The sequence below is a fragment of the Clarias gariepinus genome, chromosome 15, assembly GCF_024256425.1.
Source record: "Clarias gariepinus isolate MV-2021 ecotype Netherlands chromosome 15, CGAR_prim_01v2, whole genome shotgun sequence".
Taxonomy (NCBI): Eukaryota; Metazoa; Chordata; class Actinopteri; order Siluriformes; family Clariidae; genus Clarias; species Clarias gariepinus.
The window spans coordinates 17,515,001-17,541,845 of record NC_071114.1 but is presented as its reverse complement, the minus strand read 5'-3'; the positions used below and the strand labels follow the sequence as shown (position 1 = coordinate 17,541,845).

The following is a 26,845-nucleotide window of genomic DNA, read 5'->3' as shown; positions in this document are numbered from 1 at the left end:
TAATAATAATAATAATAATAATAATAATAACAACAACAAAGATTTGGGGTGAGTAATAATTGAGTTTCTTTTGGATCTGGAAAATTGTGTAAACTAGATTTTTTAACAAACCATCCCTGAAATGCTTTCGTCTAGCACTCAACTGCACCTGTGTATGGTAGGTCTCAATGTTCCTACTGCCATTATCTGATCTGATAATCTAGTCAACATGGAGAGTTTTATCAGGATGCTGCACCGAAAGATCCTGTTCCGAGGACGATGTTCTCTGATGTAGACAAAACCCTGTTTTTCACCAGTCGCTCTTCCGTGATTGCAGACTCAAAATTTGTTTTATGTCTGTGGCTCAGCGCTGCAGATTAGAGGCTGTGTGTGAGCAGTGATACATCCTGGTTGGTGGGAGGTCAGACATAATGTTTAGGAAGGACATCTGGAAATTTACAGCAGAGATAGAGAGAAGTGTGACGGGAAATTTATTGGTCATAATGATGTAGATTAATTGTTATATACCTCGGTGATATGGAGTTAACAGTTCATTGCTACTATAGGAAGATTTTATGTGGGTTCATATGGCAGACACTCTCTATGATCAACACTAATAAAAAACAGACAATCTTTTGGTTATTTAATCATTTCGGATGTAATGTCAAATGTCAGCACTTTGTAAGAAAAAGGTTTCCACTATTCCACATTCTGTGTAACATGACAGGCTAAGTTTGGTTTATTTATTCATTATAATTATTAACTTAAAAAGGTTAGCTGATTAGGAAACTAACATAGCCACTATAAGCTACTACAGTATAAATGATAAGTGGAATCAGTCTTATTTTGCCTGTTCCACACAATTAAATGTAATGGTGTAAAAAATGTTTTAATGCTCTTTTTCATTTTGTTCATCCTTTTGAACTAATTGTGTTTCAGAAAGGTGGCACAAATCTTGTGTGAAAACACCTCATGTTACAGTATGGTTTTATATGTTACATTATATAGGCTTTAATCTTGCAGCTGTATTTACTTCCTTTACATTAGTATTATGACTATTTTATATGTATTCATTGGATAAACCCCCATTAATTTCAGTTCTAGGTTCAAACACTTCAAATGGAAAACGGGCAAATACTTATGCAAGGCACTGTTGCAGGATCAAACCACTTTTACAAGTCAAAAAAATGAAAAGAGTAGCTAAATGATAGATTTCTTGATCATCTCAAAACTGCTTTGATTTTGAATGCAGATCTCGACACTGACGTTGCTCTTCAAAAGCCTTAATTGCGACTTGAATTGTAAATCTTTTAGATAATGCAAATATCCCTGAAAGAGTAATTCAGCAATCCTGATAACATCAAAAACAAATCATAATCTTTATTTGAACCATATGGCAAAATTCACCACGAGTCAGACTCAGTGCTCATCTTCTCAGCAGGACGAACTGCTCTAAAATAATTTACAACAAGGCCATAATTAAAGGAACGGGGCTTTTGGGATATCACTCAGGCCAGGTGCATTGCCATATGGGCGACTTCACCTTTCTGAACACACAAGAGATATGCTTACCTGGTTAAATGATCTCAAATCGCCATCTGGCTTTCAGAGGACTCATTAAATCACTGTGCTGAGGGTCACAGCATGTTCAGGCTCCGTCCTCACTTCCTTATGAATGGTTGGAAAGTTTAAAACAACACAGAAGTAATAAGGTAGATTGTGTGGATATACACTCATGTCACCATAATTAGGAACATTAAACTAATGTCCCTTTGCTTTTGGAACAGCATAAGTTCTTCATGGATTCATAGATATTGAAAACGTTGACATGAATGCATTACATAATTGCCACATTTTTTTAAGCTGCACATTCATGTCGTGAAGCTCTTGTTCCACCACATCCCAAATGTGCTCTAATGGATTCAAATCTAGAGGCTGGAAAAGCTATTGAAGTTCTCTTAACTGTTATGTTCATGGATCCAGACCCTTTGAGGGAAGGTGCAATTTGTCAGCAACAGACTGACAGATATCACAAGCTTGCAAATTATTTTGTAGGCAACTATGAATCTTTTAAGACTTTTTTTTTTACATATTTAACCCACAACCCCCTCCCCAACACCCCTATTTCCCACCTATTTTGGTCATTTGCCAATTCCCAATCACCCACCCCGCTTCCAATATCATACAACAGCAAAAAAAAGCTTATGCTGTGTCACAGGGCAGCATAACACAATCAGAAGAAAGTACCATCTGCCTGCTTCCTCATACATGAGCTCACAAACTCCCTGGATTGTCAGACCCTGTGAACATTAATTTATTGCTATAACAAGTGTTCTTAAGTTGCTTTCATATCTGCCTTGTTTAATGTGTGTTTTTTTTTTTTTTAAGTTTGGCCCATTTTGACACCACACCAACCAACGGGACCATGACCTAAAAAACTAAGCTTTGATCATTTTTACAAATAACTGTGGTTCAGATGATTACTGATAGATTACAGTTTCATGGTTGATGTTGAATGCTTTCATCTTTTTTTTTTCATTTTCTTTAGCATTCAATCCAACCTGGTCAAACTGGTAAATGACCTAAACCAGCTGATATGTTAGCCTGTTTCTCTAACTTTCTCTCCTGACTAATTTCCTTACTTCTGTATTATTTTTCTTTACAAATGAACTATCAAGTAGCTTTCATTTAGTTCTCCAATATAGTTTCATATGATGTTTTAGTCATATTACCAACCTGATCCACGGCCGAATTACAAATTCTGAATTGCATAAGCACAGATGAACACCAGCTGGTTTGCCATCTCTATAAGGATGAGGCAGGTATTACCACACACTGGTGCGAATGTCGATTAAAAAAAAAAAAAAAAACATCCAACAGCACCACCTGGTGTTCAAGTGCAGGCATGACCCATTCCACTTCTGGGTCGCGTGTGATTTTTCTCTCTATTTTGGTACGGTCCAGATTATCTTTATATTCCCTGATCAGTGCACTACTTTATTACATAACGCGCCGTAATTCTGTTGTACAACCAATGTACATTAATCACACCAAAGTACCACCAAGTCTAGTGATTTCTTTCTGGCCACCAGAGCAAGCTGTGAGCAGCTGTGTTTAAGTAAGGGGGAAAAAAGCATTAGGTTTTACACTTAGAAAAAAATAATGGTAATTGGGGTGGCATGTTATAGGACTGTTACCTCTCAATTTTTTAACCTATAAATTGCATATCTCAGCGTTTTATTCCGTTCTTACTACAGCAACTTGCCTCCAATTACAGTTTCTGAGGTATTTTTAAAAAATTACACTTTTCTCCTTTGATTATAAAACATTCTTAAAACAGGTTAGTTCCTGTTTGAAGTCAGATGAAAAGAAGACTTTCATTTACCGTCCTAAAAAGCTGACCATTATACTAAACAGCAGTGCTGACATGTTCAATAATTAAAAAATGTATATTTACAAATATGCCAAAACTGAGTGTTTTCTGTGTGTGAAAAAGCATAGCCTACATTAGTTTATATACTTATAATGCATTATATGTTTTATATATGAGAACGTAGAAATCAAATGTCACTTTTATTGTATCAAATGTGTTCCTAAGGAAACTAGTAATGATAGTCACAAAATAACACTGCACCAATTATATAAATATTACATTTTACAGTACAGAAATCATTTTAACTCTTTAAACTAAAACCTACATTAAAAAAAGGATGAAATGTCTCTAAAAAACACACACACAATCACAAATGCCTTTTGACTGAACACAAAAGTATCTTTAGACTTTACAGTATCCGTTTTAAAGCAGTTAAATTAAATGCTGGGCCAGAGAAAATGTTATATCCGCAACAGATGAATAAATGTCTTCATCCTGCTGATGAACCACAAGGGCTCTGTGTTATTTGGTCCAGCTGACTTTAGGAATATCATAATGCTCAGTCAGTGTGTCCAGATGTCTGTTGAACTCCTAGAAAAAAAAGACAAACATCATGATTAAAGTCAGCTATATTGATCTAATGAGATTTACCTTAGACTCGATTTTAGAATGGGTATCAAGCAGACAGCCCATGAGCTGGGAGCAACACAACCTTCTCATGTGGCCCATCAAATTAATTCTAGCTTATCTATGCCTCTACGTTATCAATCAAAAATTCTGTTATGGAAAAAATTTTAACTAAAAGATTAAATTCAGAATTAGAATAACCTATTCATGACCAAGTCTGCTACTAACAAAATACCATGTGGCTTTTGCTGCAGAACAAAAATCCATGGGGAAAGGGATAACAGAGTGAATTCCACACTGAAGGTTTGTTTGTCCGGCATTGTATTTGCCAGAGGCAGGGGTTTTGCACACTGCTGGTGAGTTAAGTGAACCTATTCTCTTAACTTGTATAACCAGTAAGTATCAGTCACAATCATCTGCTCAGAAAATCACTACATTTGTCACAAAAGGATTGTCAATTCTACCAACAGAAATGGCAACGCTGTTCAGGACATGTTTGACTATGACCTGCAGACAATTCAAATCAATCGGGGCATATGTACAGAAGAATTGCCAGATACAGTAAATAACAGTTTAATACAAACAATAACATCACACTTACCTCAACTCTGCGCTTGTGTGTCTTGGAGGCCTTGTTCAAAATTCTTTCCATTTGCTAATAGAATTGAGAAGGATAATCAATTAAAATACAGCTGGTTCATTATATTAATTACAGATTATTATAACAGCTGGATTTTATTGAAATAAAACAGCAAGACAAGCTGCAATTTCTTATTTAGACATTCATCCAATGTGACATACATTTTTTAAAATCTCAGGAATCAATTCTCAAACCGTGTGAGCTAACTAAATTTCCTTAGCTTTTTTTTTTTTTAACTGATGGTGGCCATTAGTTGATGCAGCCTCAGACCTCTTGTACCCTAGATAAACCACTTCTTATAAAACATTTTTTGCATAACTTAAACTCCAGTTATGTTTATAAAATACCATACAAACGTATACACACTCTTTTCTCTTGGATTTTGTCGAAGGCAATTTGAGCTGGTGTTCTTTTATCAACATAGGCCTTCTTGGTCGTTTCCTCGTCTGTTGAAGTGGTTACCACCTGCTTTTCTAGTTGTTTTAACTGCTTGTCCTTCTTCTTTTTCCTGTTTAAATGAGATAATAAATGAGTTTAAATGAGTATAAAAAAATCAAAAATAGAACTATTGAGATCATGCTGGTATAGGACATTTATCAATGGCATGGTAGCATGATGGAGAAGAGTTACTAATACAACCCTAAAGAAGATTATTGATTATTATAATGGCAATGATTAAATGTTTTCCCAACTTATTAATGAACAGGTAATACCTTATTAAACTACAGATACATTCAATGCTGTAGAGGGACAGTAAAAAAACTCAAAATGATCATTTACAATATAGCAGCTACATGTAGATATTCTTACCAAAATAAAACGTAGCTTGTAGTGAGAAACTGTAATGTGTAAACTCCTTTGTCCTAAACACTAAACCGTGTTGGGAAATACCCCGCCTGGGCAAAAAAAAAAATGCAGCCAAATAATCTCACCCTTTTAAATGGCGAGTTTATTTGCAACTGAAAACTGTATTGAATTAGATTTTTCACACAAAAAAGGCCTGAGGATGGATGATTTTACAATACACGTGAGAGAGTTAATTCCTAACACTAAAACCAGTAACTCAGATGTTAGCTGACTCTGGCTAAAAACAAGCATAGCTTTAGCTGACCGAATTAAAAAAGGTTTCCATTTAAAAAATGATATACATTCAGATTAAGTTTAAAAGCCATTGTACATTTTCGTAGTATATTTACATGACGATTTAGGAAGTAGGTTTCTTAATATTTAATATATTCCGAGTTAACTGCTTAGCATTTGGCTCAACGAAAAGTGACTGCTGCTTTATTGCAGTTTTTATGTCTATATTTAGTTATACTAAAAAAATAATTTATTTTATCTGACAGTGAAATACTGATAAACATGGTAAACGTACTTTTTACCAGCTGAAATATCTCCAACTCCTTTGAGTTTTAAAGATCCTTTCTGAACAGACGTATATTCCGCCATCTTGCAGTTTTTTTTTTTTCTGGAAACGTCCTCTTACGTAATACGCTAATACGCACGCGCAGCGTCCTTTCTGACGCAGACAGAGCCGGAAGTTTTGTATCTTTAGCGGAAAAAGTGTAACGTCATAATAATTCGTTATATTACTATATTACTATATATATTCAACACGCGCTTTTAATTTGTGTAATTCTAGGAAGAAACATCAAACACATTAACAGTTATATTAGTCAACTTTAACACTGCGCGTGCGCGTGTCGATTTCGCGAGTACTTTGGTCACGTGACAATGTTTTAGCGCATGGTGCAAGAAAATGGCTCTCAGTAACGTCCTGAGGTCTTTAGCCGGAGTTAATGTCCATCCGTTTAGTTCAAACGCCCGACTTTGTGTTTGCGTTTTAGGGAACAGTTCAGTCCAGATTCGCGGATATGCTAAAAAACCTGGTATGACTTTTATACACTTGTTTTTATGCGGCGTTTCCAGGTAACTAGGCAACTAGCTAACGTCATAGTAGCAGCGCGTAGCCTAGACCTGACCTTGAGTGGCAGAAAATGCATTAGAAGCAAAACATTTTCATACATATTTTAGTTGAATTGGTTATGAAGCTAAGTGTTAAAATATTTCAGATATGAGTGTGTCTATAACACAATATTCCCTCCAGTTGTCGCACTACAATGCAGCTTTGTTACATCTTGTTTCATCTTGTTTTCTCAGCTGCTAAAGGAAAAGGGAAAGGCATGGTGAAGGATGTGCTGAAGGGCCCAGAGGTGTGTAAGGACCCGGTTAGGCTCACCACACATGCTGTAGGAGTTAATATCTACAAACAAGGAGAAGATCCACAGCTGAAACCCAAAGAGGAATATCCAGCATGGTAAAAGCATACAATGGCTTAAGGAAATTGATGTGTACATCACAAATGTTGCAAATGTAAAAATTGCAAAATCTAAAAAAGAAAAAAAAATGCACATTATAGAAAGTATGTTGCAATGTATTCCTAAACTTTAGGCTGTAGTTTTAAAGTACGACTGCTAAGAAATACTAGTACCGATACTGGTATTTTAATACGCACATCTCGGGTGATTTCCTTTTTTTTCTGTTTGTTGAAATTAATGGTAGAACATTTGTAAATGTAGTAGTGTAATTTATCCAGCCAAAAGAAAGGTATGGAAAACATTTAATAGTCATGTTTACTGATCTGCCATAACATTATGGCCACCCACCTAATATTGAGTAGGTCTCCCCTATTGCTATCAAAAAAAAAGATTCACTCTTCCTGACCCTTTCTATTGGAACCAGCATTAAACTTTTCATCAGTTTGCGCTACAGTTACTGTTCTGATCGGAGTACATGGGACAGCCTTCATTTCCCATGTGCATCAGTGAGCCATGGCCAACCATGACTCTGTTGCTGGTTTAGCAGTTTTCCTTCATTGGACCACTTTTGATGGAGCCTGACCAATGCAGACCGGGAACATCCCACAGGAGCTGCAGTTTTGATGTTTCCCTGATTCATGCATCTAGCCATTAGATTTTAGCCCTTTTAAAATGTATCCAATTCTTACTACTTCCTTATTTTTTCTGCTTCCAATACATCATTTTCAGAGATGGTGTTCACTTGCTTGCTTATATATACCCCAGCCACTTGCAGGTGACACTTTAATGAGCTATTGTAACTGTAGACATGGGCCAAATTGTGATGGGTGATGTGATGGGTCAGAGCAACTCCAAAACTGCATCTCTTTGTCAGGACTTCGCAAAAGTGGTCCAAGGATGGAAAAACCAGTAAACTGGAAGGCTAGCCTGTGCAGTCCAATGGAATACAAGATTTACTGTACATCTACAGTAACAATTTGTTATAGTAGTGTTTGGGGGGGGGTGTTAAGGGGTGGATGGGGGAGAGAAAGAAAGAGAGAAAGAGACCTACTTAGTATTAGACAGGTGGTCGTAATGTTATGGCTGATTGATGTATACACACATACACAAACTATACAGTATATAGCAATCAGCTACAGAATTATTTCCACCCTTAAGCCCTATTCGGACAGGACTAGTTTTCCACACAACGTTTGAGTTAGATTTTTTTTTTAGACGACATCTGTCATTTTATGTATGCATTCGGACGGGACTAACATCTGTGTTTAATACGGAGGTAGGAGTGTCTGTGTTTTACATGTGGGCGTTGCACAAGACATAATTGGTGTGCAAACATGAATACCGGCGCGCTAGGAAGTTCACGTTGACCAAAATACAAAACAAAAACGTTTCGGGAAAAAAACATTTTCGGCAATCACAGACATCTGCATAAGGACGGGATTAGATTTCTCAAAGGACTGACGAGTTTGCTGAAAAACAGTAGTTAATTTGCTCTGGAATTTTTACAGAGGTCGTGTGAGAGAAAGACAGTCATGGCAGATTCGGACCGAATTAAAATCATAAAGTACGTCTGTGAAAATTTTTCTAACGACCCCCAGTCTGAATAGGGCTTTAGTAATTATAAGAGAAACCTATCCTAGGATGTGAAAAAAGGGCTGATTTTATCTTTTTGTCTAACCTGAAACTTGTGGGTTATTCACAGGTTATACGAGCTAAATCTTGGTCCTCCTAAAAAACTCCACGAGTTGGATTCAGAGACCCGTGAATACTGGAAACGTTTGAGGAAGGAGCACATCTGGCGCTTCAATAAACTGCATAAAGGAAAGAAAATTTGAGAAACTTTTACATACATTTAGATTGGGAAAACTTTGATGCGATCTTAGTGTAAAAAGGTGTGTTTGATTGATGCAGTTCAGACCACGATCAACATTCCGTACAGTCGATCTGTTAATCATATGAACTGTGTTGTCAAATGGAACTCGATCGTGTCGATCAACACGTATGCCAAGTACTCTGTTTATTCATCAAGTTGCCTGAAGAGCGAATATTACAGAGTGAATGGGAAAATGTAGTTGGAATGTACATCAACATTGACACTTTTGTTGTCAAAAATGTATTTATTTAACATCATCATGTTTTTGTATGTAAATAAATTGAACACGCTTCCTATGAGAATTCTCCTCTGATGTTTTTATTTATTTATTTTTTATGATGTTTGCTGTGTATTGGTTTGAGATCCAATTAATGTAATTTATATCAGTGTTATCATCATCAAATCAGTCAATGATGTGTGGGGGGATCATCCTGGAAGACACTCATCCCACTAGGTGATCAGTCAGAAAAACTTTAAGAACTATAAGAACTTTATTTTAAGGTTCTCTGAGGTCAAGTGGCAGGAAACCATGAGAGTGAGATGTTATCACCTCGGCATAACTAAGGCACATGTATATATTTGTCTTTTGTTTCATTTGTCATCCAACTGTAGTTTGACTTGCATTTTTAAATATAATTTTAAATACTGTATATTTTTAATTATTTATTGTAATATAGGTATAAAATAACAGTTCATTACTTTATTGGAGCAGTACCTTAATAGGTGAACTGTGACTAATATGTCAAAAAATGTGTTTTAATCACTTTTCAATTTCTATTAAGCACTTTATGCAATAAATTAATTAATAAAAGGTTTTCACTTCTTAAAATTGAAAAATTGATTTAAATAATGTTACATTATTCATGTTTTTCATTAAAGATAGATAAAGACTAAAATGTTCCATTAATATAAGTATTTAAAATCATCACTTAGTACTTGGCCATCCGGCGTAAAAACTTTAAAAACCGTAAACCGTAAAAAAAAATTAATTTCAACAAAAAGTCGTAGTGCGGACTGGGTATTCCGCTGTGGCGACCCCTTGCCGGGAGCAGTCGAAAGACCAACAACAACTTAGTACTTGGCTAAAGCATTTCTGACAGCAGTGACAGCCTTAAAGGTCCTACACATCATATTTTTCATTAAATGTTAATATGATCTTTAGGGTCCTAATGAAAAGTTTGTATTATACGTTAATTAAAAATTAAAAATTATTGTGTTAAAAAAAAAACACTAATTTTTAAAAACACTAATGCTAATTTAAATGCTCATGACCTCTGCTGAGCCCCCCCCCACCCCCCAGTTCTGTGGGGCGTGTCTCGGAAGTGTAGTCCAGTGCGGGCAATGCTTTGGACTGCATTACCCACAAAGCATTGCCCACAACGCAGGATTATAGAGCCTGAGTCTGTTTCCTTCAGTCGTTTTTGGTTTGATTTAAGTACGGAACCTACGCGGAAGTTTGTAATATCGCCTGACAACGCAGAAATTAAAAGAATGGACATGCATCGACTCGATTTGTCTTTCTCATCACTGCATGGGCATGAATTAACGGGCTGTCACGCTGCCGCGAGCAACAACAACAAAAAGCGGAGAAGCTTACTGAGAGAGATACGGACGCGATGTGTTTACTGATGTGTTTACATGACTTCTTAATCTTCGACAGACATCGTTATAAACCATCTAACGTAACAAAGGTAAGCATAATATAGTTTTCCGACTACGTACACAGTTTGCAACTAGACAATCACCTTAATGCATTGTTTATTATAAACGGGCGATTAGGAATTATATAGAGACGGATGTACATAGAGAAGACTACATAACCATGTTCTATGAGAGTATAAGTTAACTTACACTCCGCATTCATCGTGATTATTAGAAAAGGCGATCTACAAAGAGTCATAGAAAAAGAACTTACTCACTGAGCCTGGTGAAGATGAAGCAGGAACACGAAGCGTTAGTACAGATCCATTTTTTAGGAGCAGCTTCCTAGTAAAACCTGCTTTATATTGACCTGCGTTTATAAAGCAGTCTGGTGAAAAATGATTATCGCAAACATGAACACATTTAGGTAGATCGGCGGGGACGTTAGCTTTAAAAACTAAATTCAGCCACTGCGTCCTCAGTGGCTCAGATACCTAACCCTAGGTAGGTACCCTAGGTCACTAACCCTAGGTAGTGAATGACAACTGCTGTGTTCGCTATTACACCCAACAACTGTACACAACACTCGCTTAGGCGCCATTTTGCTCCAGCGGCGAAAAACAATGGCCGACAGCTTCTTCTCACTCGGGGCGGGTCTTTGCTAAAACACCAGTGTCAATTAACTTGTGTAGGAACGACCTCTTGTGGTGTGGCGTCACACGGCAAGGCATTTGAGATTGGCCTGATTTCAGAAGGGGCGTGTTATTGTAATAAATAAAAAGAAAACCACTGGGCGGCTCTTTATCATTGTAGAGTGGTTGTGTAAGCATTTTCCTAACACACAGTTCAGTCCAAACAGCTTAAAAAAGTGCATGTAGGCCTGTATGACCCCTTTAAGTGTAATTGTGAATGATGCTACAAGCTTAGCACAAATGTCCTTCGGAAGACTCTTCCATTGTTTTTGGAAGAATTGTTTAGACTTATCCAGGTTGGATGGGCACCTCTGTTTTTATGTCTCTTCAGAGATGCTTGGGTTTATGACCTGGCTGTGGCTGGGCCAATCCAGCACTTTCCGTGCTGCAGATTTTTTTTTTTTTTGTATTCTTCCCTAGATCTGTGTCTTGACAAAATGCTGTCTCTCAGGTCTCCAGATAATTCTTGTGACCTTATGGCTTAGGTTTTACTCTGACATACAGTACATCTAAAGTACTTTGTACAGTACTCATATAGATAAGTGTGTCTTTCACTTTAATTATGTCAACTTAATTCATTTAGGACTCCAGTCAAGTTGTAGAAGCATTCAGGGTGACTGATAGATGTAGGATCCACCAGAGCTTAATAGCAAGTGTCATAACAAAGGGCCTGAACACTTATGAAAATGGAATATTTCAGTTTTTTTTAAATAAGTTAACAAAACAATATAAACATTTGTTTTTAGTTTGTGATTGAGGAGCATTATATGTAGACTAATGAGGAAAGGATTTAAATCCATTTTAAGATAAGTGTGATAAAATGAAGAAAATTTTTCATCAACACAGTATACATACACTCACTTATCATCTATACTGCTTTATCCTGTATTCAGGGTCGCAGGGACCTGGAGCCTAACCCAGGAGGCTTTGGGCATGAGGCAGGGTATACCCTGGACAGGGTGCCAATCCATCGCAGGGCACACACACTTACACACCCATTCACACTCTACGGGCAATTTTTGGGAATGCCATTTAGCCTAACCTGCATGTCTTTGGACTGTGGAAGAAAACCAGTGTACCCGGAGGAAACCCACCAAGCACGGGGAGAACATGCAAACTCCATGCACACAGAGACAGGAATCGAGGCCGGGCATCGAACACAGACCCTGGAGATGCAAGGCGACAGTGCAAACCTTTACACCACTGCGCCGCCGTATACATACACTTTCCAGCCAAATTTTTTGATAGGCTTCTGCAATAGCACAGCATTTATTTTCACTCAGAGTCACATATTTTTTTCTCCACGATTATGTATCATGATAGAAAAGTTGGACCATTGCGTAAAGTCTTCATTTTCACATTCTAAAGATTCTGAATGGGGTTGAAGTCCGGACACTGTGATGGTCAAGCCATGTGTTAAAATGATGTCTTATGCTCCCTGACCCACTCTTTTACAACTCTATGGTTCCTGCCATTGTCATCTTGGGATATGTCTGTGCCATCAGGGAAGAAAAAATTAATTGATGGCATGACTAGTCATTCATCGTATTCAAGTTGTTAACTGACCTTATTTTTTGTGCACATAATGTTGTTGAATATAGACATAACCAACAGAAGCAATCCCAGATCATTACACTGCCCCTGTAGGCTTGTATGGTAGGCTCTAGGCATGATGGGTGCATCAGTCCATGCACCTCTCTCTTCTTACCCTGATGCACCATCACGCTGGAACTAATTTTGGACCAATCAGACAGACCATATGACTATTTTCCAATGTCCACAGTCCATTCTTTATGCTCCCTAATAAACTCAAGCCTTTTTTTTCCCAAATAATGCCTTTTTTTTTAAGGCTACACAGCTGTTTACTCCCAATCCCCTGACTTTAGTCTTGTACTTTTGGAAATTCTTTTTCTTTTACTATTAAGCATAGCTGTGAGTTCTACTGTTGTTTTAATTATTTTTTATTTACACCATATTACACCAAATGGTTAAGTGATTTTTTCTGATCGCATTTCTTGCTCTAAGAAAAATTATCAACCCTATCCCTATCCTAACATATATGCAAATAAATGCTATAGGCACTTCAATATACTGTATAAAGCTAAAAAAAAAACGTCATTAATAAAACAAAGTCAGTATTTGGTTTGGCGACACTTTTAGGATGCCTTAGGCTTGAGTACATTTTATTTAGTTATATGAGGAAGTTAGCTGATAAGTTTAATGAGCATCCACAGTTTTTATGAGGATTTTGCCTGTTGCACCTGCTTCTGTTTTTCCTGCAAAACCCAGCAGCTTTTTTCATAAAATTTTTGTTTTTGTCTAAAAAGTGATTGCTTATACAGTATAATGTGCTGTTTTTTCTGTAACATTTAATTGTGTTTTGGAATACAGGCTGCACATTGACGTCTCTAAAGTATATCCATTTCTACAGTATTGTAATAAAGCGGTTGCTGAAATATGAGGGGGTACTCACTTTTGAGTCAGGAAAAGAGACAGTATATGCACGTTTCAGAAAATGAAAAATAGTATGATGTGAATTATATTCATATAATAATAATATTATAATTGTATTTTGTGTATAACGTATAGCAATAAATTTGGTACTAAATATTTAAGTTTTTCTTTTCCTTAAGCTTTTATGGCTGACTCTGTGTATTCATATATGTGTGTGTGTTATAGTAGTTATAAACATTTATTCCCCTCACCAGTCTCTCTTTTTTGGTCTCTTATTACATAGAAAAATAAGTACATTAAATTAAAGCTATTATTTGAAATAAAGCTGCACCGACGTTAGATGTAGAATGATTGATTCTATATAATAATTATTAATGAGCGTCTGTCCAATCAAAGAATTGAGAATTTAACAGCGCTCCCATTAAGTAAGTGTGATTTACTCGCATTGTACTTATGTTCTTCTATTTTTCCGAGTAATAATTGCGTGTGTGTGTGTGTGTGTGTGTGTGTGAAAGAGAGAGAGAGAGAGAGAGAGAGAGAGATAGGTTGTGCTGTTGAAGGCGGAGTAGGCGAAAGTAAAACCTCTCTCTCTCTCTCTCCCCCTCACACACACACGCGCGCACACGCACGCGCGCGCGCGCTAAGCTGCAGTGTGAAGGTGCCATGCAAATGCGTGTTAGAAAGAGGAACTGCCGGCGCGAGCGCACAGAGAAGCTCTTTACAGAAGTTGTTAAAGCTTCAGGATTCAAGCTCTCCAGTGCGTGTTAAGATATTAGTGCAAAAACCCGTGCTGCTGATCAAACTTACATGAGTGGATCTGATTAAAAGGAGGCTGATGGATCGTTTTCTCTTCACGCTGCGAGATTTTTAAATCCTGATTATTTTGAGGGAAAAAACAACAACAAAAACGAAAAACGAAGAAAAAAAAGGCTTTTTAAAGGCCTGCGAGTGAAGCGGCTTCCGGGAAAACCTCGAACCTCGAACTCCACAGGTAGATTTCATTTCAACAGCCATCATGCTTTTTAACCCTAACGTACTGCAGTTCTGTTTCTTATTCCGTATGATTTCACTCCACTTCAGTTGTGGACAGATAGACGGACACTTGTCACACCAAGCCAAGTGTCAACACAGCTGTAATTTGTCCATTTAACTCACTGCACAGTTCAGCGCTTCAGTCATTTGCATAGCTATTAATGTTTCTATGGACCGTACTGTTTGTATTACAGTCATATGTGAAGACTTTGATCACACGAGCAGAGAACAGATCGTTGAACGACAGGTTTTAACACGTGAGGCACGATACAGTCATGTGTGTGTGAGGTGCAACCATATGAAAATAATCAACGGTAATAAAACAGACTTACTCCCGCCACCATAAAATGGACTATTGTTCTACAACATCACTTACTGGAGTATTTTGTTTCCCTTCGCTCAAAGCAGTTTTGCACTCAGTAATTTTTGTTTCTGTAGTGTTTTTTTAACAGGTAATTGTTTTAGAAATGGCAGTGGAACCAGTTAGTTCCCGTTATTATGTGGTAACAGCATTAAACAATCAGACTTTTACCAGCAAAGTGTTCACAGAAAACCTGCTCCATAACACAGATTGGATTTATATATTCCAGAGTGATGGGTGGATAATTTATAGATATATCATTCAATATATAATCATTCTTGTGTTATGCAAGTATGTATCTGCCAAGTCCCTATGAATAGGCAGTTACTATAGAAATACTGTAGAAAACATGGAACAAGCCTGTGGTGTGCACCTGCACTATTGTTAGAGCTGTTCTAGAAAATTAATCAACATTTCCTGACCAAAAGTAAGAAGTCAACAATTGTAAAACTAATCATTCACAAAATTTCTGGCAGGAAGTTAGCATTATGAAAACTATGTAGTAAGTGTTATGTAAGTTTTTAGAAATGTTTGACACATAGATATGCTTGTTTAAAAAAAGAAAAGAAAAGAAAAAGGAAACGAAAATTCAGTTGCCCAAGTTAAGAAATGATATCAGACTAAAACTGTTAGTTTAGTTTATCTCTTTTAAGGGAAGCCCTCAAAGTTATACACTGTCTGGCATACACAACAATAAGTCGCATATGCTAATATTACATTCAGCCACCTTTAAATTTGATTAGGTTGAGTGGTGGAATATGGCTATGACACAGGGGAATGAAAATAAACAAGGTTTTTTTTGTTTTGTTTGTTTTTTTATTGCCACACAGCTTAGTCCAAATCCTCTGAGTTCTTGTTGAATTGTACCTGTGTAAATGCTCTTACTTTCACTGTTAAAGTTACCTGTGATTTCCCCAAATATATGAGTGATGTTCATTTCTGGTCAAGTCATGGTCATTTCAGATTTTTTTTTTCCTGACAATAATTCTTTGTGTTTTCTCAATTTTTTGGTCCATCTGAAATGGCAACTTTTTGGCCAGGCAGTATGTGTGTTACCGGTGATACCTTATAACAAAGGGTTTTCCTTTCAGAGAATGTTTCAGATAGAACTTGTTAATGAAGCTAGAAGAATTAACTGGTGGTGTTGTTAAAGGTTTTAATTATTACCGGTGTTATTGTTTTTGTTGCTTTTTTTGTTCTTTGAGGATAATCTGCTATAATTTAATGGTGGTTTAATGGACTTCTGTAATATTCACATCTGTACCAGGGAAACTACAAAGTGCAGTAAAATCTTGGTACAACATCCTGGTACAACAATGTAACTAAAAAGCACAAAATTGAGAATCCGAGAAACACTTAGGAACCATTAGGGTCATTACCTTCTGATATGGAGAAAACCATTGAAATAATTCCAATCAGGAATAGAAACTGTATTTTCTGTTGAACAGTCTGATAAATAAAGAAAGGGAATGTTCACAGTGTTCTAAGGGGATTATTGAAGCTGTCAGTACATTATTGGATCAGTTCCATTATTCAAGTTAAAAGCAGGTGATTAGATGTTTCATCTATTTTATATAAACTTTTTCTGTTAGACAAAAATGTGTAGATATTATGGAGGTATTGTCAAACATTTTTAAATGTGGATCTGCTGTTCTGATAGTGCTCCGTTACGTATTATGATAGTTTACCAAATATTTATTAATGAAGCTTTTTCATGAAACCTATAATACGACACGCAATTTTACTTCTTCACTTTTACTAATCCTACTTTCTATCTGATTTTTTTACTATTTGATGAATCAGACCTACATGGCTGGAGCTGAGAGGGATGGCATAATTGGAGCAGAGATCATTAGTATAGATGGAGCTCACAGGTTGATGTCTTTAAAGCTGATATAAAGCTGTCCTCTTGTATTTGTCTGGTTTTTAACTTTGGTGTTTTAGGAAGACTCTTGTGTTGTCTTTTGGTTCCAAGTTGTAATTCTATTTACCAGCGGCTGGTTTACTTTGATTTGCATGTTTAACTATAGTCTGCGGTTTTCTTGCATCTGTTCTGTCAACTATTCTGTTTAGTTTACTGTTTGATTCTTTGATTATGTTACCCTGTTGTTTTGCCATTGTTGTTGCTAGCATTAGCCTTAGCCCTAACCCTAGTTCCTAGCCATAGTCCATAGTTTTCATATTCCTGTTTGTACTTAGAATTTAAGTTTAATATGTTTAAACTACACTCCAATAAACCACCATCTGCACTTGCATCCTGCCTCTCCTCCATACATGATACGTTGGTTTTTCATTGGGTTAGGATTGGTGTGGCTGGAGCTCGCAAGGTTGGTGTGGTTGGAGTTAGAATTGTTAATGTGGCTAAAACTGAGAGGGTTTGTGGAATTGAGGCTGTTTGACTGGGATAGGGATTGGTATGCCTGACGCTGAGAGAGCTGGTGTAAATTTGGTGTGGTTGAAGTTGAGATTGCGGGTGTAACTGAAGTTGAGATTGTTGGTGTAGCTGAATCTGTCAGTGTTGGTGCATTTGAAGCTAAGAGTGTTGGTGTGGCTGTAGCTGAGATTGTTTGTGTGGATAAGGAGTTTTGGTGTGGCCGATGCTGAGAAAGCAGTTAGTGTGGTTAAAGCTGAGAGTGTTGGTTTCTTATAATATCCACAATAACTACAACCCCAATTCCAAAATAGTTAGGACACTATGGAAATTGACAATAAAAACACTGTAAACTCCCCTTTGTCGCTGCGTTTACAAATGTGACTTAAGCCATAATAAACCCATACATCAATACTGTCCAAAGGTTTCAAAGACTTTTCCGGGCTTTGTGTCATATGAGAAAGACAGTGGCACACTGGAAACATGTTTTGTGGTCCAACGAGTCAATATTTCAGCAATAATGTTCTCTGGGCCAAAGATAAAAAAGATTGCTGATTGATTTTTAGCGTCACGTCCAAAAGCCAGCATCAATCATGGTACAGGTAAGAAGGTGCCTGTGACGTTGGCACCATTAATGCAAAAAAAAAAAAAAAAAAATATATATATATATATATATATATATATATATATATATATATATATATATATATATATATATATATATATATTCGGAGCAGCATATGCTGTCATCCAAACACAATCTTTTTCAGAGACATCCCTGACGACGCCATATACATGCATAACTGCTAAACACAAAGAGATGCTTGTCTGTACACTCTGCTCAATCAGATCAGTTTGCAAAGCTTTAGCTTTCATACTAATATGACTATCAACCTGATCACTCCTTTCTTCTTGTAGATTTCTAACTAACCAAATGACATCTCTGCTTTATTGTAATGCGACATTTTATAGTACTGCTGCAGTCTTGCATTTGCTCCAACATCTCCACTTCTTCTATGCTACCAACATTTCTTATTAACGTGATGCTGCATATTGCTGGAAATTGGTCACACAAAGGCTCTTTTATTCTTTGGACACCAGCAGTGAAACTTTACTTATATATATATATATATATATATATATATATATATATATATATATATATATATATATAATCTCAGGATATAATCTGATTGTAGCTTTTTCTCTCTTTTTAAACACCATGTTTTCTGTTCTAAAAATAACTGTGACATCAATGCAGAACACAGCTACTAACCTCTTACAAGAATTTTGAGAATATGGAAGCAACCAAAAAATTTACACAAAATCACTAAAGGCATCACTATCAATTCAGTATAAATATATTCAATGTGTTTTAGGGTGGGGTTTTCCTGTTTAATCATGTGTTTCCTATTATTGTCACACCGTTACTGCTTGATTGCTGTTTGGGGAAAATGACACTCTGTATGAACAAGTTTCAGTTTTTGATCACTAGTAAATATCACATAATGCACTAGTAGATATGACACACCATTTGTGCCAAGTTGTGCCAGTAAAATTGGGTACTGTGAAATCTTTAGACTAATTGCTATCAGTGCGTTGCTAAACTGGGTAAGCACAGGATTTGAAATAATATATAGATTGTACCTTCTTTTGATATAGCGATGATAGAGGTTTTTGTTAGGTTAGGATTTTATTGACTATAGTATGTGGATATTATCATAATTTTAGCATGTATATAAATTATAGAATAATTTTCTGGCTAAAATATTTTTTATAAAATGAAAAAAAAATAGAGAGAAGAATTTATGTTGAATGAAACTGTTTGGCTTTTGATGTTTTATTATTAATATGTAAGTATAAAGCTAATTATTTGTGGCTTAAAGAACTCTTTAAAAGGCTCATTAGCTGATCAGTGATATCCATATCATAGAACCTGTTCATATTATCTGTGCTAATTAGTAAATAGTACTTTGTAGTGCATAAGCTTGTTACACGTGTTTACAGTATGCTCAGTAAAATGTTAGTTATTTGGTTTACTGCAGTTGACGCTACAGAATTTGGATAAAACGTGACTCACTGAAAATGACTCAGTATGTACAAGGTGAAGTGGGTGGGGGACGTTAGTGACTTTCACATCCTTTTTGGATTTTTTCAGCAAACATATTTAGACAAATATCTTTAAAACAGACAATAATAAAACTAGTATATGACAATTATTTATTTGTCAATTTTAATTTGGTTTAAAATTGGACGTTTTTATTTGGCTAAAAGCAAATGTGTAAATTAAAATGAAAATAGTAATATCCTTTTAAAAAAGGTACATTCGCAAAAATACACTAATATATTTTGATGGGTAGTTACCTGTTTCAGAGATTAGATGAGTTTGTTTCTGCTATATGAACTAGAAAAGAATTCTGAAAAGTAAAGTACATAATTCCTACTTACTTTCTTGTTAGTTGGAGGACTCTATGAGGGATTTGTGTCTCCATAATATTACATTTACAAGTCTGTACATAAAAAATATTTTATAACATTTAATAACAATTAATAACATTTTAATTGAAGGTTACAATAACCATTGTTATATAAAAAAACAACATCTACTAGAACTATATCTTGAAGTTGTAGTTTCTCTCAACCCTGTTAACTAAACTCTTTCACCCTATAAAAGATTTGTCCTATTTCAAAGGTTCTATTCCTGCATGTTCAGCAGGAAGTTACATCGTGTCAGAAAAGCATCAGAAATTTTGTAAAGACCATGAAAAAAAAACTGTCTTCTCATTCTGTACTTTTGGGCTTTGATAAGACATTTAAAGATCAGGAAACTTTGATAGTACAGGCCTTTTACTCAGATTACAGATAAAAAAAAAAATGTAAGTAAAAGGTAAGACCTTACAGTTATCATATCATTAATACTGAAGGTGGTTAACCACATTGTGTGTATTTGCTAAGTCTAGGCAAAAAGAAAAGAAGCTCAGTACTGTTACTTATTTAAGAGCAAATAAATAGACAAATTAGGTTTACAAATAAAGCTACATTTATAGTATTTAATAGGACCGTTCCAAATTCAAATTTAAATTTAGTTTGTCAGATAAACAGGATGATATGCAGTGAAATGCTTATTACACTGACTTAAAATTTACAATGTACAATTAAATCACAAATATTATATTCAAATAAAGTAATAAGAATATGAGTATTAAGCATTTAAAAAAAAGGTTAAAAAATGTACCTTATTTGCGAAGTTACCAAAATAAAATAGAATTGGAATTAATTATTATGCTTATTACTCGTTGATTTGTAACATTTACCCAGTTACTGTAAGTTACATGTATAATGCAGATTTGATATTTTATGAATGATTTCACTTTGTTTTATAATGTATTATATGTGTTATAGGTCTGGGGTATGCATGATATATTTTGCATGCATGTCAGATTTCTGCACTACAAAAATTCTGCTGTGACTGGGACTTGAGTGAACAGTGCTAAGGTATGGCGGACTGGAATTTGGGCTTGGACACCCTGAGTGAGGTGGCACTAAACAGACTCGCAGAAATGCTGGACAAATCAAACAGTGGCTGGAGGCAATTGGCAGCAGCGGTTAAAACCCAGCAACAGTTCTCTTGCAGGTACAATGTTTTTGTCATTTTCTGTGACACTTGTTTCACATCAGTCGCACAATTTGTGCATCTAGTCCAAGTTTTACTGAAGTCCTTCCTAAAGCCAATTGGTACCAATGTCTTATCCTTTTTTTCAAAGATAAAAAAGTCATCATTAGAAGGTTTAATTTTCACAAGGTGAATTTAAAATAATTTTTGGTATCGAATGTTACAGCATCACCAAATTCCCTACATTTGATCTTTATTTGATTTGGTGACAAGTTTATTATCTATCCTCAACAGAGTTTGAGAAGGCATGCATGAAATACACTTTAAAATACCTTTAAAAGAGAAATGAAAAGCGGATTGACGCAACAGACAAAACACACAATGTGTATCAAAATTCATCAATCCACAAAATTTTCAAATATTGAAAGATTTAAGATTTTAGTTTGGTAATACAGTTAAAAGGTAATAGTTTGAAAATAATTTTATTTACACTTACCCCATTACCCCATAATGTCGCACTTACCCCATTTACAGTTGTAGCCCCAAATTTTGAGAATGATTCAAATTTAAATTTTCTCAAAGTTAGCTTCTTTAGTGTTTTTAGATCTTTTTGTCAGATGTTACTATGGTATACTGACATATAATTACAATCATACCTGATCAGTGCTTGAAGTTTGACAGAATTTCTGGGTTTTGGGGCGAATTGTGGAGGTCATGGAAAAGAAGGCCCAACACTGATTGACAGATATTGTAACTTAATGTAATCTATAAAAATAAAAAAGTTTTTTTGGTCAGAACTTTTTTTGAGTTCACCTAATAAGAAATGTTTGGTGTCTATGTTTTTTTGGTCTCTGTGTGCAGTGAGAAGGAGATTACCAGCTGCTCTCTTCAGGTGCTCAGCCCTCGTGGCAGTCCTGGCCGACGCCTGCTGGCTCTGCTCGCTGACAAGAAGTGCTCGCTGGACTTCCTGCTGCAATGCCTTCAAAAGATTGAACACCACGGGGCTGCAAGTTTTCTCACTGAATGTGGTATATACATACAATTACTATTGCTAAAATCCTTCTGAGGACTTTCTACTAACATAATGTGAAGTTATTCTACTCCAATAACAGAATAGTAGAATATTAGAAGGAAATTAAAATGGAAAATTAAACCTTAAAATATTACGAAATTGATATTATGTTATACTATGGGTATAGAATCACCCCCTTTGAAAGAATCACATTCTGTTGCTTTGCAGCCTAAAATTAAGCCAGACACAGATTTTTTTTTACCCAGCTGTATTTACTCACTGCAACTTTTAACATCCAAGTGAATAACACCAACATGTCTGAAAAAAAATTACAAAAAAAAAAAAAACAGGATCACTGATTTTAAAAAAAAAGACCCCCCCCCCCCTAAAAATGCCTTGTAAACTCAGATGAAGCAAATTATAGTCTTTTTTTATATGTATCGTAAAAAAAAATATTTAAGTACAAATTACTTATACAGTGATATAATGACTTATAATGTGACTATAAAAGCTTTATCTTAGTCTCAGCTGAACTTTTGAATGCATTTTTCCACAGAACGAAGGTTGTAGAATTTGACCCATGTTTATTGATTACTTGAATTTCGGGTGACAAACTTCCTACTCAGAATGGGTGTGCAGAACAGACATTTATAACAAGCAAAACCTGTTGTAGTGTACTTATGTGCACCTCAATTTTAAATTAAGACAGACATGAAAAACCTGTACTATCTCTTTAATCTGACAATAAGCTGAGAATGTGAATCAAGTGTGCTAGAGCAGGAATTTATCCACAGAGAGTTTCACAGACAAAATTTCAGACACACCTTAAATGTCTCAGAAATTATTATCCACATATAAGTAGTTAATTGTGTCAATGTCCTTAAGTGTCTCTCTCTTTTTGTGCATGTGTATGTGGGTGTGCGTGTGTGCATGCATGTGGTGTTGTTGTTTTACTTGCAGTGGTGCCCATAGAGATAATGACTAATCCTCAGAATGTGCAAGCACCAAAGGGTAGCACAATAACACTCAGCTGCAGGGCTGTTGGCCCGCCGGGACTCAGCTACCAGTGGTTCAGGAGGAAAGAGGAGGTCTGTCATTATTATGTACAAAATCATTCAGTATTTTCATATATAACTTAAAAATTAATAAATAAGTAACATTACAGGATGATATATGCATGGCTGTAAAGAAAAAATATATAGTACAAGATTAGAGGAGAATCCAGCAAGCTCAGTAAAACCTAACAACCATTTTACTTATACAGTAGTACTGTGCAAAAGTCTTAGGCACATACAAAGATTTGGCATAAGCAGAAGATTCAGATTTTGAAAACATTTTTGCATAAAAGAAACTTCTATATATAGAAGCAATAAAAAGTAATAAAATAAACAGTCAATATCTGGACATTATTTTGCAGCTTTGTAAGAAAAGCGTACATTAGTTTCTTTATATATATATATATATATATATATATATATATATATATATATATATATATACACACACACACACACACACACTGTATATACTGTATATATAAACCCATATACTTATGTGTATCTGTTTAGAGTTCAAAATATTTATATCTGCATCTGTACCTGTAACTCTTTACTGTTTACCAAACATCCGTCTCTGCATACACATCCCCTTTTTTTTTTATTAAGAATGAGCCCTACCACTATGCTTTTAGAAATGATAGAAAAATCCCCTGATGTCTAAATTTGAGCTGTGTCTGATATTCGCTAAACCTCAGCTATGTGACCTTGGGTAATTTTGATCCTGTTGGCACAGTTACCATTCTTGTTTGTACCTGCTCACAAATGTATTTTTTTTGTATGTTTAAAATGTCTAAGGATGCCTCTGAATTACAAAAAAAAGGAAGGTATTAATTCAAAACTGTGTCAGGCATTTGAGCTTGCTGTGATTATAATTCTGTTTGGATCAATTCCAAAAACTAACCGGTTATTTTACTAGTTACAATAATAATTTCCCATAAACCCTACACCCAAGCATTTTAAAAAAAAAAATCTTGAAAGTTAGAAACCTCTCTGGTTTCATGACATTTATATTGTGTCTTGTGGGATCAAAAATACACAATATAAATGTCATGCAACAGGGATATTTTTTACTTTCATGCCAGAGATTCTTAACTGTATTCAAGTTTCTTATTAATTCTAAGTAATGTATTGATATTCATTAACAGCTATAGCTAGGACTAAAGTGGCAAAAACAGGATTTGTTCAGAAAGTATGTTTCGAGTTTCGTTTTAGGAGGTGTGTTTATAAGAGCAACACTGCAGGATTTGTTCACATAGTGCGAGCAAGAACAGCCAACAAAGTGACAGCATCAATCTTACTCACAGACACCCACACCCACACATATATATATATATATATATATATATATATATATATATATATATATACACACACACACACACACATAAATAATTAATATTTCACAATGACTAAAATGCAGGGTGGCAACATGATCTTCGGTTACACAACTGTAACCAGTTTATCAGCACAGCAATGTTGAAATTGTATAATGTAAACTGAAAGGCTAGCAGCTATAAACAGCTTTAACCTTTAGCCTTGTTTTAAGACATTTTATTTAAAATGTTTGCTAGAAATTTTATTCGATTTTTAAACTAATTGTTTTTCTATGATTTAAATTTGAATTTGATTTGAAATTATAGAAAATGAAATGACATGTTTGTTGGTTGCATGTTGTGTAGGTGCCGGGTGGGAATACATCAGATCTGATTCTGAACCCAGCTCAGGAAGGTCACTACATTTGTCGTGTCAGTGCTGGAGAGAAGTTTGTGTTCAGCGGATGGGCCCAGGTCCGACTGCTCCGCTCTCCTGATTCGGGTAATCTGCATAGTCCATCAACCAGAGCTTGTTATACAATGCATGTCAATGAGGATTAGACTGAGTGTTTATGTCTCTATATTGCAGGCTCAGATGTGAGCTTTCCATCTTCAATAAGTGGGATGTGTATAACTCAGCAGCCCAGAGCTCAGAAGCTGTCTGAGGGTGATACCTTACATCTGGTTTGTGCTGCCCAGGCCATGCCACCTCCCCAGTTTCAGTGGTACCACAATCAGAAACCTCTACAGAAGGCCAACAGACAGTTCCTAAAGGTGTCACTTATCCTAAGTACCTACATATCTATCTATCTATCTATCTATCTATCTATCTATCTATCTATCTATCTATCTATCTATCTATCTATCTATCTATCTAATTCCCACAGGCTTTCTATTCCTCTTATATCACTGCCTTTTTGCAAAAGATTACCATATTTCCCATTCATTAACCTCTTTAATCTAGACCCATATAGATCTGTCTCGGAAACGCAACATTGGTCAATGACCGATTACAAAGCAACTTCTTATATGAAGTCCTGCCTGTGTTTTACAGTTTTTCTCAGTCGCTTTGGTGCGTTTCTCAGAACACTATTAACATTTGCACAGCAGTTAGTGCATTTCTCAAAACAATTAGTGCAAACTGCAAAACCTAGTGGATAGCCTGCAAAAGCACGTCACATGCTTAAAATTGATAGTCCATTCCTCAAAAGCAAGTATTCATGTCAATGAAACTGTCAGTGCCATCAAAATGAAAAGTCTTGACACCATCTTTATGAACAAGATAGTCAAATGGCTTTGTCATGTTTTCACTATGACAGTTTATAATTTCAGTGTTTTCCATTGCAAAAATATTTGGTGACACCTGAAAATGCTCAAGACAGCACTATGCCCTACTTGTACAGCCATTTGAAACGTGCAGTAAAGTTACTGTAGATGTTATGGGAGTTTTGGGAGTAACTGAGACACTGAATACGCACGTTTGACATTTTTACTGTATAGAAGTGTTTGTAATTCTACAGCATTGTGCAAAAGAAAAATATGCTACAGTCACTTGTTTACTGTAGAATACATGTAAACATAAAATCACCCTTTTGGTAGAGCTGTGCACAAATGTGAACAATATACAGTACATGTAACAGTACATACAGTATTGTACAGTACTGTAACATACAGGTACAGTAAATCATTCTGGCACATCCAGACGTTCCTGTCTGTCTGGCCACATATTTTCATCTACATCGCAACGGATGTTATCCCTCGCAATGCAGCGAAGAAAGTATCTCCTGGAGTGGCGAATCCATCCTCTGCAGGACTCTGCTGTGATGTTGTCACATGCTGCATCCATGGCTGCTAGCAGGGCCATTGGCTCATGTGGATGCCGGTCAATTCACCTGAGATCAAATCAAGGTGAAATTCACCTGAGATCAATTGTTCAATTTAGGAGACATTTCCAGAAAAAAAATGATAAAGAAAGGTATAGAATTTGCTTGACAGATGACTAATATTTGACATTTGATAACTAGTTCAACAATTTTGTGTGTAATGACTCAAGCAATGAAAGTAAGACTATTAGTTTTATTGAGAACGACTATTCAGCATCCATAAGTATAATTAATTTTGACTGACATGACATAAGCAAATGGAAATGTCAAAAAACAGCAGAGAAATGTATGAAAGCAACTGATACATGTCCAAAATCACTTGCAGTTTGTTCAGAGAAAGGAGAAATTGATACTACTAGGTTGAACTAATAGTTACTGTATGAGAATTTTAATTCTGATCTGAGAAACGCACCAAAGCGATTGAGAAAAAATGTAACAGAGGAGGTCTAAACTATGCATTTCGGTATTTAGTGTCATGTAGAATACAGATATGTCAGGTAGATATGTCACGTAGAACCAAAGATATCATTGTTTTTAAAACTTTTTAAAATTAGTTTTAAAGTTTACCTCTACTAGGATATGGAATGACATTTTAGAAATGTTAA

At 35.7% G+C, this 26,845-nt stretch overlaps 3 protein-coding genes across 3 annotated transcripts in view; 2 read left to right on the top strand and 1 right to left on the bottom strand.

Moving 5' to 3' along the window:
* Positions 1-3,539: 3,539 nt before the first annotated feature.
* Positions 3,540-6,100, bottom strand: fam32a (family with sequence similarity 32 member A). Its single transcript, XM_053513486.1, has 4 exons — positions 5,995-6,100; positions 4,986-5,127; positions 4,581-4,634; positions 3,540-3,943 (listed from the first exon to the last, which is right to left on the bottom strand). Exons 1-4 carry the CDS (start codon positions 6,066-6,068, stop codon positions 3,875-3,877), a joined length of 339 nt encoding a protein of 112 aa, XP_053369461.1. The 5' UTR covers positions 6,069-6,100; the 3' UTR covers positions 3,540-3,874.
* Positions 6,101-6,174: 74 nt separating this feature from the next.
* mrpl54 (mitochondrial ribosomal protein L54) lies at positions 6,175-9,112 on the top strand. The gene is made up of 3 exons (XM_053513445.1): positions 6,175-6,508; positions 6,780-6,936; positions 8,640-9,112. Exons 1-3 carry the CDS (start codon positions 6,379-6,381, stop codon positions 8,770-8,772), a joined length of 420 nt encoding a protein of 139 aa, XP_053369420.1. The 5' UTR covers positions 6,175-6,378; the 3' UTR covers positions 8,773-9,112.
* Positions 9,113-14,215: 5,103 nt separating this feature from the next.
* The window catches only part of malt2 (MALT paracaspase 2), a 28,766-nt gene continuing 16,136 nt past the window's right edge, over positions 14,216-26,845 (top strand). The window contains exons 1-6 of the mRNA XM_053513290.1: positions 14,216-14,588; positions 20,764-20,995; positions 21,836-22,002; positions 22,947-23,074; positions 24,724-24,859; positions 24,947-25,131. Coding sequence (XP_053369265.1) covers positions 20,859-20,995; positions 21,836-22,002; positions 22,947-23,074; positions 24,724-24,859; positions 24,947-25,131 — 753 coding nt within the window. The 5' untranslated portion in view covers positions 14,216-14,588; positions 20,764-20,858. The remainder of the gene's footprint in view (positions 14,589-20,763; positions 20,996-21,835; positions 22,003-22,946; positions 23,075-24,723; positions 24,860-24,946; positions 25,132-26,845) is intronic.